At 46.9% G+C, this 18,821-nt stretch overlaps 1 protein-coding gene across 2 annotated transcripts; it reads right to left on the bottom strand.

Moving 5' to 3' along the window:
- Positions 1–441: 441 nt before the first annotated feature.
- Positions 442–10,960, bottom strand: LOC116905839 (b(0,+)-type amino acid transporter 1-like). Of its 2 annotated transcripts, XM_032908811.1 has the most exons (6): positions 10,202–10,960; positions 6,896–7,029; positions 6,591–6,720; positions 5,598–5,722; positions 1,279–1,366; positions 442–673 (listed from the first exon to the last, which is right to left on the bottom strand). In XM_032908811.1, the coding sequence occupies exons 1-6, from the start codon at positions 10,958–10,960 to the stop codon at positions 443–445; spliced, it is 1,467 nt and encodes a 488-aa protein (XP_032764702.1). In that variant the 3' UTR covers position 442. The 2 variants fall into 2 exon arrangements, with proteins under 2 accessions (XP_032764702.1, XP_032764703.1); XM_032908812.1 differs by lacking the exons at positions 442–673; positions 1,279–1,366; positions 5,598–5,722; positions 6,591–6,720; positions 6,896–7,029 and adding an exon at positions 9,854–9,916.
- Between the last annotated feature and the right edge of the window lie 7,861 nt (positions 10,961–18,821).

The raw sequence follows: 18,821 nt of genomic DNA on the forward strand, positions 1-18,821 counted from the left end.
AAAGCATAGCTCATCCTATACCACCTTCATTCTCCATGCCATGCTGGCTTTCTCTACTTCCCTGTCCACTTGATACAAGCGGCCCCACATAGGTGTGCAGATCTTCAGCTCAAGCAAGCTCGGAGGCCAAATAAGACCACAGGATCCCAATGACAGAAACCCAAAGAAGAAACTCATCCCGTGCTGTCCACTTAGGCTACAAATAGCAACTAAACGTCTACCTGTAACTAGCGGGTTCCTTTGAGAAATCATGTGGTACATGTGCAAAGGAGCAGGCTTTAGAGAAATGGGCTAGTGTCCTGGCAGGTATGCCCAGACTTTGAAGCAGCTGCCCTATAGGACTAAGTGCTCACTAGAATTATGTATAGTCAGTCTACAGACAACCAGTGGGAAGAGTGGGGTCTGCAGTGAAGAGGGCAGTACCTATCGGAGGACCACCCAGTCAGTGATCTTTAGTGGTTGGAGCCACTTCCAGGAGCAGCTGGAGATGCATAGTGGCCGTCTGTACACACTTGGACTGACACTGGAAGTGGAAAAGCAGGAAGTACACCGGGAAGCCAGTGAGCACGAACAGGAAGATGTACAGGAATTCCATCTGGGGGTGGTCAATGATGGGTGCCAGCACCAGGTAGAGGGACACCAGGAGCATGATGACAGGGATGAAGGTGGGAACCTGCAGAGGGCACAGAGAAGGTATTCGATCCCTGGACCTGGAATGACGAGGGTGTCGCTGAGTTCTGTCCTTCCTATCTACCTCCCGCTTATTTCTGCCCACCACGAGTGCCCCTGCTCTAGCATCTGCTAGAATGCCAGGCTGGGCCAGGAGAGCCACCCCCTGGGCTATAGGGGGTTCTTTAAGAATCAGAGTCTGGAGCCCAGCATTGGTCTATCTGGCTACGTGGCCTCGTGTTTGCGTTCCACTTTCTCCTTCATGAACCTCCAGAAGAGAAATGGTCACCTTAGCACCACCCCCAAAAACGTGCATTGTTCTACATAATGTAATGACAATAACAGCCATTGCTATGTCTTGTCGAGGCCGGTGGTTCTCAACCTGTGGGTCTTGACCCCTGGGGAGGCTCACATATCAGATATGCTGCATATCAGGTATTTACATTATGATTCATAACTATAAAACTGCAGTTATGAAGTAGCAATGAAATCAATTTTATGGTTGAGGTGTCGCTGCAACACGAGGAACTGTATTAAAGGGTTGCCTCATCAAGAAGGCCGAGAACCACTGGTCTAGGCCTTGAAGAAGATGACTACCCTGCCGGTTACCTTGTAAGTGTGGTGAAGATTCCTTGTCTTTATTCGCAAGTACAGGAGACAGGCGAAGGTGGTTCCATAGGTGAGCCAGGACAGGAAGCTGCAGCGAGAAGTAGAAAGTGTAGATGAGGCCTCTTTCACGGGACTTGCCTGGATCAGGACAAATACTCAAAGACAAGGAGGAGCATTTGCTCGTCTCTAGAGAGCTGAGGGCTGCCATAAAGGTGGTTCAGTGCTTAAGAGCCCTTGCTGCTCTCACAGAGGACTTGGGTTTGATTCCCAACGCCCATATGGTGGCTCACAAGCATCCTTAACTCCAGTTTCACGAGATCTGATGCCTTCTGCTGATCTCAGGGTGAACCAGGCACGAATGTGGTACACAAACATGCATGCAAACAGAACACACTTAAAATAAAATCAATAAATCTTAATTTTGAAAAGAGCCTAAAGATGACCCAGTGAGTCACAAAACAAAAAGACATGAAATTGGGATAGGAACTTGGTCAAGGAAGGAGTGTAGCTTCTGGAAGGGGAAGGTTATGAGAGGGTAGAGGGATGAGTGTGGCCAGAATATATACCATATACTATATATACCATATACCATTACTATATATATATTACGCACATATGTAGTATATGTGTATAGCATATATATCATATACTATGTACCATATATACCACATATACCATATACCATTACTATATATATATTATGCACATATGTAGTATATGTGTATAGCCTATACATACCATATACTATACATCATATAATATATAATATGTATTGCATATTATGTATTATATATTATACATGAATTTGTCAAAGAATAACTGCTTCCTGACCTTTCAGCTAAAATCAAGTGTGAAACTGTCAAATAGTATACTAGTTTTTAAAAACAATATTTTGAAAAAGAGAGCATGGTGGAATCTCAAGGAGGCCTGTGTTCATTGGAGGGACATCTCACTGGAAATAGAGCTCTTCTCCCAACCCACCCTTCCTTTATGGTTGGTGATATTACATGGAGGCTGCTTAAACACCCAATAAGCTCTCGGCTCTGTCCTTTCCAAGGTCTATAGTTTGAGTGGCTGCCACCGTTCCAATAAAATTCCATCTGAAGTTCTGGTGAAATGGCTCAGTCAGTAAGGAGCTTGCTGCACAAGCACAAAGACCTGAGTTCATTCCCCAGAACCCACGTGGGGAGAGCCAGGTGTGATGTTATGGGTTTGGAATCCCAGCCCTGTAAGGCAGAGGTAAGTGGACACCTGGGGGGTCGCAATGGCTAGACAGCCTAGCCCACTGGGCTAGTTTCACACCTGGGAGGCAAAGGTAGAAATATCGCCATGAGTTCTAGACCAATTTGGTCTGTGTAGCATGTTCTAGACCAGCCAGAGCTACATAGCACGTACAGTATGTGCTGGCTAGTTTTATGTCAACTTGACGCGAGCTAGAGTTAGCTGAGAGGAGGGACTCTCAACTGAGAAGATGTCTCCATAAAAGCTGGTGTAGGGCATTTTCTTAATTAGTGATTGATGGAGAGGGCCATTGTGGGTGGTACCATCCCTGGGCAGGTGGTCCAGGCTCTCTGTAAATATTGCTTTTATTTCCTCAGATGATGGCATGAAATGAGAGCTGTACCTAGGCTGTGCAAATACACAGCCTGGGCTAAGCCCAGAGCATTTCTTTCTCTGTTCTAACTCTTCCTGGACCTAGGCCTGGAAGCTTTACAGTCTAATCTTCCAAGCTGACTGGTTCAATCTGGCTTCTTCTTGCTTCTGCCTGAATCACTCTGCTTGGCCTCATGCTAACTTTGGAAATACGTTCTAACCTTCTGGCTCCTTCTCATTCTCTGGCTCGCTCTGTCTTCACCTGTGTCTAGCTTGTTCTCTGCAACTGGTCTCTGTAATGTCACACCACACCCCACACCAAACCTCTCTGTCCCTCTTGCTGCCGTTCAGTAGCCTCTCTTTCCTGTGCTCTTCTCCTATGAGTTGGACGTATCCTATCTCTGACTCATTCCGTCAAATCTTTCTTTGATTTGTCACTTTGACCCTCAATTAGGCTGCTTCCTTCTACAAAATAACTTTACCTTCACTGTTAGGGATTAAAAGTGTGTACTAAAGGCACATCTGTATTCCAGCCAGATCATCTGTAATCCAGGCTGTGTCTGCATTCTGGCCGGATCTTATGGACCTTGAAGGTCTTTGGATGAGATCCTTTGCCAGAGCAGCCATGTCACTGGATTAAAATTCCTCTACGTGGTTCTATAAGAAAGCAGGCTGGGGGGTTGGGGATTTAGCTCAGTGGTAGAGCACTTGCCTAGCAAGCGCAAGGCCCTGGGTTCAGTCCTCAGCTCCAGAAAAAAAAAAAAGCAGGCCGAGCACGATGGGCAAGCCAGTAGGCAGCACCCTCCACAGCCTCTGCATCCCTCCAGGTCCCTGCCCTGTTTGAGTTCCTGTCCTGACAGGACAGGACTTCAATGGACTGTAATGGACTAAAATGTGGACATGTGACCCAAATAATATTCTTTCTTCTCCAACTTTGCTTTTGGTTATGGTGTTTCATTTCAGCAATAGAAGCCCTCACTCTCGGACATTGACTGTTTTAAAGATGTAAGTGGCCTATAAGAAATGACATCCAGATTTGGTCCCCTGCCCGCCACATGCACATATGCATGAGCACACACACATGCACACACACACACACACACACACACACACACACACACAGAGACATGTGCACACACATATACATGGATACATACGCAAATTCTATCCAGAACAAGCTATCCCTTGAAGTGATCAAGGCTGTAAAGTGCTTGGTCCTAGCTGAATAGATCACCTCAGGATTCTTGCTCTGTACTGAGATTTTTTTTTTTTTGGTTCTTTTTTTTTTTTTCGGAGTTGGGGGAGCTGGGGACCGAACCCAGGGCCTTGCGCTTCCTAGGCAAGCGCTCTACCATTGAGCTAAATCCCCAACCCCTGTACTGAGATATTTTGGTCACATTTTCCAGTCTCTACCCAACAGTCCCAACCCCCAAATCTACAGCGGATTAGATTTTGTTATCCATATAATGATTTCCATCTTTCTCATGGGGGGAAAAATGAAAACAAAACATTATTTGTGACTTGCTGTTCCCAACAGTCACACCAAGCACTGAACATCCTGTTCTGGATGAAATAGCAGAGCAATGGAACGTGTGATGCCTGAGAAATGACTGAAACACCCTCCGCACCCAGGTACTTGGCTTATCTGGTCGTTGAAGGATCAGCCCTGCTTCAGAGGAGCTTAGAAAATTACAAATGGGCATCACAACAGCCTGTGGTTCCTTCTGGAGGAAAGCATTAAGAGGGGATGTCAGAACACTCCCTTCCCGAGGCCAGAGCAGTCACTGTGCCTGAGCAGGTTGCTGCGAACCTACAGTGAGTTCTGAAGAATTAAATGGGACAGAGTCCAGATCACTAACCCGGGTCCTCAAGGGAAAAAAAAATATCATACCATATCCCAGGGCTCTCCAGCAGCACAATGCCTGCGTGCCCTTTAACCTCGTCTTAGGAGCAGAAAGAAGGACTAAGGGAAAAATGAAAGCAGCAGTCCAGCCTTAGCATCCGTGTGTGTGTGTGTGTGTGTGTGTGTGTGTGTGTGTGTGTGTGTGTGTGTGTGTGTGTGTGTGTGTGTGTGTGTGTGTGCATGTGTGTGTGTGTGTGTGTGTGTGTGTGTGTGTGTGTGTGTGTGTGTGTAGATAGATGATAGATAGATAGATAGATAGATAGATAGATAGATAGGCAGGCAGGCAGATAATATTTTACATTATTTGGCTGTAAAATATTGCCCCACAAGCTCATGTGTTTGAGACGTCTGGAGTTGCTGTTTTAGGAGATTAGTGAGAGGTAGAGGGATGGAGGCTCAATGAAAATATGGGTCTCTGGTGAGGGGGCAGGCCTTGAGATTTATAACACCCAGCTTCCTGTCCTATCTCTGGTTCCTGGTCCACTGAGATATGGGCAAGGAGCTACACAGACCTCTCATCGCAGCCTCAGACATTCCCATTCCCATGCCTCTCCGCCACACTGGCCTGTACTTTACATGTGCCGAAACGAATCCTTCCTCTTTTAAGTGGTTCCTTGTCTGGTATTTGATCACTGTGATGAGAAAACTTGTGTGAGTGTGTGTGTGTGTGTGTGTGTGTGTGTGTGTGTGTGTGTTGTGTGTGTACACTTGCACATAGGCACTCCGAAGACAACATACTCATTAATATGTGCAAGTTTGTACATATAAGGGTATATAGATACATGTCTAGGACATAGATAGCAGCCTGTGGACTCTCACTTACCTCAAGAGGTTCACAAAGGTGCTGAAGTTTCCTGGGATGACCAGCAGCAAAGCCACAGCCGTGGTGAAGATCAGGGCCGGCGCTGGGGTAAGTCGATGCACATGAATCATGGACATAAGCTGGGGCTGGAAAACACAGGCAATGTGAGAGAAGCTGTAAAAAAGCCATAGCAAGTAGTCCGTCCCCCGTCATGCTCTGGACACCAGTGTGCCCAATCTGATGGTCATTAGTATCATGGCTTCCAGGAGGATAGGCTTCCTTGGGTTACTATGGTAAATGAATTACTATCCCCCAAATACTGTCTCCCTCTCTTTGCATCTTGTGTTGGGAACATAGTTCTCAACCACTGAAGTGCACTAGAGTGTGTCGCTTGATTCATCCAATAAAACTCATGTACAAAGTGACAGGCAGGGGCTTTAAATGTGTTCATGTATTTTATCTGATAACCTGAACACCCGATTCCTGAATTAATCAAGAACTGCTCTCCAGGAGCCATTTGACTTGGCCTGGGTCCTTGAAATAGGAACAGAGTCATTCCAAACTAAGAATGACCAAAATGAACAGAGCTACAGATAACACAAGGATCAACAATTGAATAGTGCCTCAAGCTACTGCGATTGGGGGTTGTCTGTTATTCAATATTATTACAGTAAAAGTGAACGCAGAGGCAAAGAGCCTCTGAGGGAAAAGGCCACTATGTGTGCTTTGGGCCTCCTTCCCGTGGCCTCTGTATTCTTGCTGTACACAGAGTCTTTACCACTCATATCTTCCAACCCACACAATCTAGGAGCATGCCTGCCTAAAACCTGGAAGAGATTGCCAATACATCGGAAATGCCGTGTCCCCCATTCTCGGAAGAAAAGAGGGTCACATCTGATTGGGAAAGTCCAGGTTTGGGCTAAAAGCTCAGGTAGGAGAAGGTATAGGTGAAAGGTGTCTCAGGCCCTCTTGCAGCCTTCGACACCTTGTATGACCCCAGTTCCCACTTCTTACCATGTGGCCTTCTCTTGCCGCTGCATAGCACACGCGACTGCCGCTGAAGAACCCCCCATTGACAGCGCCAAATGTTGAAAGTGCAACAGCCAAGGGCACCAGCCAGGCCCAGGACCCCAGAACTTGGTTCCTAGGACAACAGAGGCATCAATGTCAAGAACTCTCGCAGTAACTTGGAGAGGGACCAGAAGGCCTCCTCGGAGACAGAGAGAACAATGCATTTAAGGGCAAATTCAAATCCACATAGAGGGCCCTCCTATCCCTAATATGTGTCTAGGGCCCAGGAGACACACCACGTGACTCACCCCCAGGTCACGGCTATGGCATCAGAAGTGAGGATCTCTGAGGGTGACATAACCAGCAGGTAACTGATATTGACCAGGACATACAGGATGGTGACCAGGGGAATGGCGATCACCACTGCCCACACCAGGTTCTGCTGTAGAGTCAGGGAGAAGATGGTAAAGGTTAGTCAATGAGATCTCTCTTTCTTTTTAAAAAGAGTTTTTTTTTAAAGATTTGTTTACTTTATATATGTGTGAGTACACCGTCACTGTCTTCAGACACACCAGAAGAGGGCATCGGATCCCATTACAGATGGTTGTGAGCCACCATGTGGTTGCTGGGAGTTGAACTCAGGCCCTCTGGAAGAGCAGACAGTGCTCTTAACCACTGAGCCATCTCTCCAGGCCCAATGAGGGTTGGAAGCACTGGGTTCCTCCTCCATGAGGTCATGATCCCAGTGTCATGGGCACACAGACAGGTGTGTGGGAACCGACAAGAGGTGCTAGGCAGACAGCAGGAGCGATACAGAGGGAGAGGTGGAGGCGTCACCAAAGCTTCCAGGATGAAGAGCACCATCACTGGGGTCTCTCTGATGCGTGGAAATGACTCAGGAAGATGTGAAGGAGAATTTCTTACAGAGGAGAACAGAAGAGAAAGAACGCTAAAGATCTCACTGGTGTGCTTTGCCATGGAAGGGATTTGCCCCTCCTGGGAACATTTCTGATTTATCTTCTCTTCCGCCTTAAAGAAAGGACAGTTTCCAGGGCTTTCTGCCAGGACTGAGCTCTGCTCATGGAGATTCTTGGAAGTGGAGAGGGAAGGGAAGGAGAGGGACACTGAGAAGAAGGCGGCCATCTCGACCTAGCTCAGCTCTTGGCAACCAGCCTCAGCATGGATGCTGTCCCCACTCCCTGTGTGCCCTTGTACACGGGCAGGCTCTGTCCTTTCTGGACTCCAAGTTCAAGCTCAAATTGCTTCTGCAGAGCTGTGCCTAGACTCTGGTCTCCTCTTCCAGGAGGCCTAGTTTGTCTGTTATGCTTTGTTGGTCTGCCCTCCCAAGAGGACTATACTGCAAACTAGGGACAAGCAAACAAGACAGCAGCAGACTCTTGTATGGGGTCCTCCCAGGCCCCCTCCAACCTTAAACCTGGGACTCCGAGTTCAAAGGAAAGTGGCCCTGATCCCAGAATGGGTAAAGCAGCGGCTGCTTTACTACCCAGGGGGTGGAATGTGGCTCTGCCCAGGCTCACACAAGTCTACCTGTAGCCAAGGTGTTCTCATTCTCATGGGCTTCATTGGGAGATCCTCGGTACAGTGAGCACCTAGCATGCATGACCCAATCTCACGGGTGGTCAGAGCAAAAACACTTTTTTTTTTCCGGGGCTGGGGACCGAAGCAAAAACACTTTTAAATTTAACCTCTTTCCATGTTTCTGGCCACTATAGCACAAGAAGAGTGAGATTTTCTGTTTTCATTCCGAGGGCCCTGAACTCTTCATTCAAACCCTAAGGAGTCTGCCTATGAGGGTGACCTTGGCTTGGGAAACTTTCTGTACTTTCTTTGGTGCAGGTGAGGAGAATGAGAAATAAATATACCCTTTCTCTACCCTTCAGAGCAAGTTAAGGCAGAATTTCAAATACTGGCATTTTTGACAACTGGCTTAGATTTTGCTTGGAAATCCATATCAAGAAAGTCCCAGCCCTAGCAGAGATCATCAAACCATGGAGCATGTGGCCCAATATTAATGATAACCTTTATTACCTACAGCAGTTTTCCACAACAGGATTGAGTAGATGTGACAGGGACTAATGAAGACAGGGCTTGGAATCCTAACTCTTGGATCCTTTCTAGAAAAACTTTGCTGATGACCTCTGCAACCATGGGAGATTATCTTCAACTTAAAGGACGCTACTCTTTCCTTGACCTAGTGAGAAAGTCCATGGTCTAGCTGGAGAAAACAGTGCTTTACCGCTGTGAGACAACTGTATGCACATGCTACCCATGGACTTGAGAATTTCCCAAGCTGTCTGCCAAGAGTGAACCACTGAGACCTCAGAAACCTAGGAATAAGCTGGGGCAGTTATTAAAATAGTCCCTTTTCACACACAAAGGATTAGAAGAAGAAGATTATGTGCGAGAAATTAAAATTGCCAGGCATGGTGATATTCCTGTAATCTCACCATTCAGAAGGTAAAGACAGGAGAATCAGAAGTTCAAGGGCATTCTTAGCCACAGAACACATTCAAGACCCACCGGCCCTACAATGAGACTCCTGTCTCAAAGAAAGAATAATAATAAAAAAACTAAGGATGGGTCCCCTAGGACTCCTAGCATGCAGTCATATTCTCTCTCTCTCTCTCTCTCTCTCTCTCTCTCTCTCTGTATGTGTCTATTCCTCTGTCTCTGTTTTTTTCCCATCTGTGTTTCCCCTCTGCCTCTGTCTCTCCCCTGTTTCTATTTCTTGTTTACTTCTATCTCTCATTTGTCCATTTCTCTCTCCTCTGTCTCTGTCTTTCCTGTGTCTCTTTCTCTGTCTCAACCCCCACCCCCTGCTCTTGTGCTTCTCTCTCCAAGCTATCATTCTCTTCTCAAGTGACCACTCCAGTGAGCCTTTGCCACGCCTCTGGAAGCCAGAGTACCCCTAAGCCAGCCCAGCGGGGACAGCAGAGGACCTGCAGTTCCCATTCTGTGAGAATTTGGCATTCCTGCAAGGGAAGAAGAAAACAAAGAGCATCTTAGAAAATATATGTGTGCCAAAGAGTCAGCACATTAAACACTGAAGATTCAAATGCCACATCTGAGTCCCAGGTAGCCCCGAAGGCCGGCTAGCACACTGGTTATCCAAGCCAGGCTCACAGGTAGGGTGAGGAGGAGTGAGTGGTTTGTTCCCCATGGCAAAGTGGTTCACGGGCTTCAAAAACTATGAAGTATCTACTGCAATGTCCTGGAGGGGACAATCCAAGAGGTGGCCAACAGAATCAGTGAGAATGGTGGCAGTTAGAATTCAAAATAATTCCCCTCTTGCAGACTTCAATATTCCCCTGCCCCCCCCAAAAAAAAGTGGGGTGTTGATAGTTAACCTAAGGGGCTAGATGAGAGACCGTGGAGTATGACGCTATGAAGTACTCTGCTTTATTAAGAAGCAGTAGTTAAAATCCCATAAACTCAAGGCAGATGGGCTACCAGGCAAGTCCTATGAGCACAGCAAGAGAGCCTTGATTCTAGTCAGATCGCTCCCGATCCCAATCGTTCGAGTAGCTGGAACGCCAACTCCTGGAGCTGCAGATGCTCAGAGGTTCACCCACAGAAAAGCACACTCAACTCACCTTTGGGTTCTTGATCTCCTCTATCACCGTGTTGATATTACTCCAGCCGTCAAAGGACCACAGCCCCTGGTAGAAAGCCATGCCAATGCGCCCTGCCTGTTGCGTTGTGTTGTGGAAGGCAAACAGTAGGGATTCTGTGGGAATCCGGCCCTGCGCCAGCCCCACAGCCCCACCCACTACAATGACTAGTAGCGAGAACAGTTTGGCAGCCGTGCACACGTTCATCAGCACAGTGGACATCCGTGAGCTCCAGAAGTTGATCAGAAGCAGCACAAGGATGCAAGAACAAGCCACAATCTTGACTATGACCTGAGGGACTGAGGAGCAGCCCGGATAAAAGGGAGCCAGGGCGTACTCAGCGAAACTCAGAGAGACGGCAGTGATGGCAGCTGGTCTGCCTACCAGAACAATTATGTAGATGACCAGGAAGGCAGGCAGAGAGCCGAAGGCTCGCAAAATGTAGGCATACTCTCCCCCAGACTCAGGGACCAGGCTGCCCAGTTCAGCATAGCACAGGGCACCCAGCAGGGCCAGGAGGCCACAGGTTGCCCAGATGATGAGACTGGCTCCAGGACTGCCTATGTAAACCAAGACCCCCTGTGGTGACATGAAAATGCCAGAACCAATCATACAGCCAGCCGTCATGGACACTGCGCTCCACAGACCAATCTCCCTCTTCATCGTCAGCCCCGCTGCCCCATTGTCCTGCTCTTGCCCCTCGGGCTTGTCGCTGCCATCTTTCTCCTCCTTTCTCTCCATCCCGAGACTTCAGCAGATACTGCCTCTGGCTGGTGACAGGTACAGGCTGTGGTACCTACTGTCCGTGGGTTTTCTGAAGGCGTTAATCATTAAAGGGCTGGAGGGAGTCCAAGACAAAGGGCAAAGACCCAGGGTGTGGTCTATATGGAGCTGAACAAGCGAGCAGCAGTCCATCTCAAGCCTCAGTACAGACAGTCTATCGGAGCCACCGGACAGTAGAACTCAGGAAAGGTCCGGGAGAGAAGGGGTCGGAATCTCTACTGACGTGTGGGGCGTGGCTCATGTGGGCTGCTTGTGCACGTTCCATCCCCAGCACTGCAGATCAGACAGAAGGGAGAAAGGAAGGGGGAAAGGGCAAGAGGGGAAAAGAGGGAAAGAAGGAATTTCTGTCCCCCGGTTCCACAGAAACATTGTGGAATGACAACTGGATGAAAGCTCTCTATCTGCATGAGGACAGCCAAGCATCCCTCTTTCTTCGAATATCTTCTCCCCCTTCTGCCTCTGGCATCTCCCTTCTCCCTTCACATCACAGATAGATCTAGCCTGTGCTCTTAGCCACTTCCTTCCTTCTTGCCAAGGAGCAAGCTCCATCCTGTATCTTCATCACCAATCCTCCTGGTTCTTCTTTGGGTGAGGGTTTATACAATTGACCCTAAGACTGTATTGGAATCCTTGCTTCCTGATAGACTTCCTAAAGACGTTTCAGACTCCCCCCAAGTGGTAAGTACCCTGTCTCCATGTATGCTAACCGTAGCATAAGTCGACAGAACACTTATTTTTAGGATGAGATCACTAATTTCAAACCCCAGATCTTCAACCTCAAAGTTGTATGTGAGATTGAACTTCATCTTACCCATCAATCAGTGATGTCTATCTTGTAGAGATACTTGAAGAATTAACAAATACTCTGAACTAGTTTGGATAGGTATGAAGCATTTCAGCAATCTGGCCACATCCCTTACTCTCTGGACAACTTTCATCAGTTCCACTGGTGGAAAGAGGGATTGGTATTAATACCAGGAACATAAAAGATTCAAAGGATATGTGTGTGTGTGTATATGTATATGTGTGTGTGTTTTTATGTTTGTATATATGTATATGTAATTAATATTAAATTATATTTATCATGTCTAAATGTCTTTAATCTATAAAAAATACTTACCTCAGGATATTGCGTGTGGCTTTTTAGTTGATCACTCTTTTGCACACCATTTTGCAAAATACAGTAAGAGAACCTTTGCTAATATTGTTACAGAAAGGTAATAAGAACTTACTGGGATTTTAGGTAAAGATGTTGACTCCTAAAGTAGACATAAAGGTACTTATAGTTTTCTATCAGGCTCTTTTAGCTCAAGCTAGTCCCACGGACAACTTGGATCTCAGAAATGTGTCAATACCAGGATTATCTTAGTTAGGGTTTTACTGCTGTGAACAGACACCATAACCAAGGTAAATTTTATAAGGACAACATTTAATTGGGGCTGGCTTATAGGTTCAGAGCTTCAGTCCATTATCATCAAGGTAGGAGCAGGGCAGCATCCAGGCAGGCACGGTTCAGGAGGAGCCGAGAGTTTTATATCTTCATCTGAAGGCTGCTAGAAGACTGATTTCCAGGCAGCTTGGACAAGGGTATTAAAGCCCATGCCCACAAGGCCACACCTACTCCAACAAGGCCATACCTCCTAATAGTGCCACTCCCTGGGCCAAGCATATACAAACCATCACAAGGACCTTTACTATCATGGCTCTTTAGTGTTCCTCCTACCTTTCATGTCTGTTGCAAGGATAACCTCCCAGATATAGTAGTTTTTTAGAGTCGCTTACAGGCTGTGGTCCGGTTAATCCAATAACGGCTATCTATCAGTGGAAAGTCTAACAGTCAGTAGTTGTTCGGTTCATGAGGCTGGATGTCTCAGTTGGTCTTTGGTATGTACCAACATCTTGAAGACCTAAGCTCTAATGCCAGTGAAGTGATGGATTTCCCATGGAGAGTGAAAGCAAGCAGGCAAAGAACAAGAACATCCTTCTTCTATGTCCTTTATGTAGGCGGCCAGCAGAAGGTGTGGCCAGATTTAAGGTGGTTCCTCCCACCTCAAAGAATCCAGATTTAGGGTGGGTCCAGTCACTTGGGTTTTGGTTAATTCCAAATGTATTCAAGTTGACATCATCAAGACTAGCCATCGTAAGCCCCAAGTTGTGAGCAATGACAGTACAAAGTCAGGGGTCAGAAAGGGGTGACCTTATTGTCAGACTGCTTCTTGATGAGTAGGGGCGTTGAGTTCCACCATGACCAAGGCAAATCTTACAAGGACAACATTTAATTTGTGGCTGGCTTACGGGGGCAAGTTTGATCTTTGCTGTCAGGATATCTAATTTCTTATTGTTGTTTCTTCTTTTACACATGGCTACTTAAGAAACTGCAACCAACAGCCCACTCTTCATCTCAGGCCCTAGCACTTGTATACCCTCTGACAAGTCCCCAGAATTCCAAACATCTCACAATTTGTTTTGTTTGAGATAAGCTCTCGTTATATGTAGCCCAGGCTAGCCTCAGATTCATACTCCCCCTGCCTTGACTACCTGATGGCAGGTCTGTACTATTAGGCCTGGCATAACAGCACTATTCTGTGGAAGCAACTCATATTTATATAAAGTAATAAATGGATGAATGAACTGTAGTATATCTGTAGAGCGGGATGTAACTAATGCATATAAAGAATGAGGTAAGGATACAGGCAACTCCATGAACAAACTTTGAAGACATTATCCTAAACGAAAGAAGCCAGATGGGCTGGAGAGATGGCTCAGCGGTGAGCACTGACTGCTCTTCCTGAGGTCCTGAGTTCAAATCCCAGCAACCACATGGTGACTTACAACCATCTGAAGTGAGATCTGATGCCCTCTTCTGGTGTGTCTGAAGACATTGACAGTGTACTCACATACATAAAATAAATAAATCTTAAAAAAAAAAAGAAGTCAGACACACGGGCTGAGGATACAGCTCAGTTGACAGTCATTGTCTAGCAAGTGTAAATCTTGGAGTTCTTCCCCCAGTACCATATAAAGCCAGACAGGATGGCACATACCTGTAATCCCAGCACTTGTGAAGTTGGGAGTTTAAGGGCATCCTTGGTGTCATGGTTTGAATATGGTTGGCCCAGGGAGTGGCACTATTTGGAGGTGTGGCCTTGTTGGAATAGGTGTGTCACTGTGGGCGTGGGCTACACCCTATACTCTAGCTTTTTGGAAGTCAGTCTCCTGCTAGAAACCTTCAGATGAAGATGTAGAACTCTCAGTTCTGCTTGTGCCATGCCTGCCTGGATGCTGCCATGTTCCTACCTTGATGATACTGGACTGAACCTCTGAACCTGTAAGCCAGCTTCAATTACATGTTGTTCTTTATAAGACTTGCCTTGGTCATGGTGTCTGTTCACAGTCGTAAAACCCTAAGACAGAAGTTGGTACCAGAGACTGGGGTGTTGCTGCGATAGGCCTGATCATGCTTTTGTTTGGAAGAATGTCAGTTTTGGGACTTTGGATTTGGAAAGCAGTGGAATGCTCTAAGTGGGGCTTAATGGGCTATCCTAGCAGGAATGTGGAAGACTTTGTTATTGTGAGTGATCTGAACTGTATAGACCTGGCCCAAGACAGTTCAGTGAGGAAGACTTTCAGTATGTGGCCTAGAGACTGTTTTTGTGGTATTGGGGGTGGGGGGTGGTGGCTTCTTTTTGCCATTTTCCAAAGAGTGTGCCTGAGGGTAAGGTAAAGAGATTTAGATTAATTGCTTTGAAAAAGGAAGACTCAAAACAGCCTGGTGTAAATTCTGTTGTGTGGTTACTAAAGTTCACTCTTATGAAGAACATTTTAATGAAAAGGAGCAAGCTGAGAAAGGAAAAATACAGCCTAAATGGTTCACATATTAAAGGGACACCAGGAAGTGAAATGGAGCTGCATCCTGTGTTGAAGGAGATTAATTGACTTAAGAGTAATGACCTTGGGGCAGCTCCAGGCAACTTAGTACAAACCTTTAATCCCAGGAGGTAAAGACAAGCAGATCTCTGAGTTCAAGACCAGCCTAGAACCGAGCAAGTTCTAGGTGAAGAAAAGCTTAAATCCAGGCTTAGTGAACCACACCTTTAATACCAGTGCTTAGGAGGCCCGCACGGTGCAGGAGGAGCTGAGAGTTCTACAGCTTCATCTGAAGGCTGCTAGCAGAATACTGTCTTCCAGGCAGCTAGGGTCAGGTTCTTAAACCCACACCACAGGGACACACCTACTCCAACAAGGCCACACCTACTCCAACAAGGCCACACCTCCAAATACTGCTACACCCTGGGCCAAGCATATACAAACCATGACACTTAGGCACACAGTTTGAAGCCAGCCTGGACTGCATGAGATTCTGTTTAAAAAACAAACAAACCAACCAACCAAACTTCGAACAAGCAGAAAGTAAGACTCAAATGGCTTCATCGTGTTATGGCTATGTTTATAAAGCATAGGTGTCTGGGACAGATGAGCCCAGTAAAACAATATGGATTAATGAATTTCCTTTGGGAGAGAGTGATCAGAATCTTCTAGCGTTGGCTACTGCTATGACTGTACAACATTACGGATGTAATTTCTAAAAGTACACTGGAGTCGATCTGGGGCTGCGGCTCAATAGTAAATTAGGGTAAAGTCTTTGCCCAGAATGTGTGAATCTGGGTTCAGTTCCTGGAAATGTTACTCAAACTAAAAACAAACAAACAAACAAAAAATAAACAAGCAAGACCCCTGAACTTACGTTAAGACAGTTATTATGTTATATATATTTTACTTCAAATTTTTAATTAAAAAGATGGAGGGTGGTCTAAATAGATAACTTAGAGGTTAAGAGCCCTCATTATTAAAGGACCCAGAGACAATTCTTAGCACCCACATGATGGCTCACAAGCTCTCTGTAGCTTCAGTTCCTGTCCAACACCCTCTTCTAACCTTCAAGGGCACCAAGCACCCATGTGGCGCACACACATGAATGTAAGCAGACATTCATACACATGAAATCCATAAATCTAAACAAACAGTAAAAAAGAAAACATACCAGGCCGTTAAAATAGCTTGACAGTTAAGATACCTGCATTTTAAGGTTGAAGACCTGAGTCCACTCTCCAGGACCCACATGGCTCTCCCATGGTGTCCTCTGACTTCCACATTAATACTGTGGTACAAGCAAGCCCCTCCCCCTTCCATACATGAATAAAGAATTGAAAGTAATTTTTGAGGGGTTGGAGAGATGGCTCTGCAGTTAAGAGCACTGGCTGCTCTTCCAGAGGACCTGAGTTCAAATCCCAGTACCCACCTGGCAGCTCATAATTGCCTGTAACTCCAGTTCCAGGGGTATCTGACACCCTCACACAGTCATACATGCAGGGAAAACACCAGTGCACATAAAATAAAGTATTTGTAAAGATAAAATAACTCTTGAAATGTTTTAAGGATGAGCAATGGGATTTTGCAAGGCTATGTGCAAGCTGGGGATGTTACTAGGATGCTTGCCTATCTTTGTGCAAAGCCTTGGGCTTGACCCCCCAGCATTAACATCACATAAAACCCAGGGGAAGTAGCACAAGAAGGTGGGAGTAAGCAGGAGGGCTAAAAGTTCACCAGCTACCCAGTGGTTCAAGGCCAACCTGGTATACATGAGATTCTACCTCCCCAAAACAAAGCTCAGCAAAGCCTCCTGTCCAAATGCGACGTTTGCTGCATTGTGTTTGCCTCAAAGCAAGCTCTGCCTCACTTTCCCTAAGTAGAGCAGCAGGAAGTTCGTTCTTTTCCTGGCTCTCCCTATTAGCCCAAAGCCCCAGGGATGCTCTACTGTGCTCTTGCGGTAAGCAAGTCTTCCTGCTCCTAGTGTCAGCCAGCGGCCACCCAGTTCAACCAGTGCAAGGGCAGAGCCAAGCCCAGCAATGACTTTTCTAGAGAAACCCAGCAGCTGACCTTGACTTCTACCAGGAAGTGATAGACACCCAGTGCCCCAAATTGCAATGCAGGGGATACACGAGACGCTATTTTAAAATGCATTCTTTTTATCTACAGTACAACAGCTAAACATTAACCCAAACAGAGGAATCACGAACGTATCCCAGGCTGAGCACGCACAGTGCTGGCAGAGCCCTAAAGATGACCTGACGCGACACTATCTGCTTTAACTGCAGTGATCTGAAGCTCAAAGCACAGCAGGGGGAGGCGTGTCAGAGACTTGACCATAACACCAGCCTCTCCGAGGGGTGTTATAGTCAGCAGCCGCCCTACACAGCTAAGTGAGGGCCCTGAAATGTTCCTCCAAGATCCTTCCCAAAACTATATCCAGATAACTGGGCCTTGGATGACCGTGTAGCAGTGTGGGGATGACAAGCCTTAGGCAGAGGACGGAAGATACTGTTCTGTATCAGGGATCTCTCAACTCAACAGTGACCCTTGTCCAGCTGGACTCTGGAGATCACATAGCCCCCTTTACTTGCCACACAATGACTGGCAGGTTTTCAGCCTAGACTTGCTCAGGTGGGCCTTAGTAGTTTTCCTTCCGTGAAGCAATGCTTGCTTTCACTGTTCCTTATGCCAGAGACACAGACTTCAGCCACATCCACCTAGCCTGAGCTAACTATCCCACAGACTCAGCACTGCCTTCCCTCTGGCAGCACACTGACATTCCAGGCAGCCACCAAGCACATTCTGTAAGGCATGATGAACGTCATCCCAATCTGGGGCTCTGGGGGAAAAAAAATCTCCAGGATGCTGTTGAAGCCAGTGGCTTGTATTGAAGCCCTTGGACCCCTCCTCAGCCCCCTGAGCCCGAACAGGACAATCCGCCCCTGAGTGGACCACAGCTGTGAGTGAGGCTGTTTTGGGTAGCTATAGTGGGGACAGGGAGAGGCTGCTGCTGAGGCCTACAACTAGGTGTCAGGTCCGAAGGAAACCCCATTTCCTCAGATTCCAAAAGGCAGAAGAGCTAACGGCTCTCTTCGGTGCTTGTTAGCAATAGGCTGGTCTCCAGGCTCCTTCAGTTTCACAAGTACCTGATACACATTTCAGAGTCCATGCTGGCATCCCAGCTCTCCCTCCTCCCGGCCCACTCCCCTTTCCCCTTCTCTCCACCCTAAACCATCCAGCTCAAGGGCTCCCTTCCTCCCAGCAGCTCATTCACCTTATAATCCCGACATGCTTTTTCTCTATTTTCCTCTCAGTCTCCCTTCCTCTCTCTGTGCCCCTCCTTCTCTCTACTGGACTGTTTTCTATCTCTCTATCTCCCTCTGTCTGTCTGCCTAACTCCTGCTTCTCTCAAGGCTAGGTCCAGTCTGCTGGCCATGATCAGTCTGCTTCTTTCTCTGTCTGGACTCTCCCAGGTGCCTCTACTAGTTCTTTCTCATAGCTACAGTAAAAACCTTTCCATTTATCCATACAGGGTCACGTCATCCATTTAGACCCCGAGCATTCGGGAGCGTTGTTCTAGGAGTTTCCTCGCACACTACCTCCCAACCAGAGTCTTCTACTTCTGTTCCACTCGAGTGGGAAAATTCAGCTCCTCCGGCCCCGAGTGTGCCTTCAGAAATGATCCCCACGACCCAGACACCTCTACTGTGACCTCTGGTCACAAGGGGCCTTTTCAGAAATTACCTGGCCCGCACGTGCCCTGGTGAAATGGCGTGGAGCAGCTCATAGTAAGGAGTTGGGCTTTTGAGACTCTGCATAACAGTGAACTCCTTTCAGGAATGTCCTGGACACCAAGTGGGGCTGTTGCTAAGTTGGTACAGTGTCTGCCCAGTATGCACAAGGTTACATCTCTAGCATGGTATAAACTGCCAGTGGCCAGCACTCGTAG

The sequence above is a fragment of the Rattus rattus genome, chromosome 7 (genome assembly GCF_011064425.1).
Source record: "Rattus rattus isolate New Zealand chromosome 7, Rrattus_CSIRO_v1, whole genome shotgun sequence".
Classification (NCBI taxonomy): Eukaryota; Metazoa; Chordata; class Mammalia; order Rodentia; family Muridae; genus Rattus; species Rattus rattus.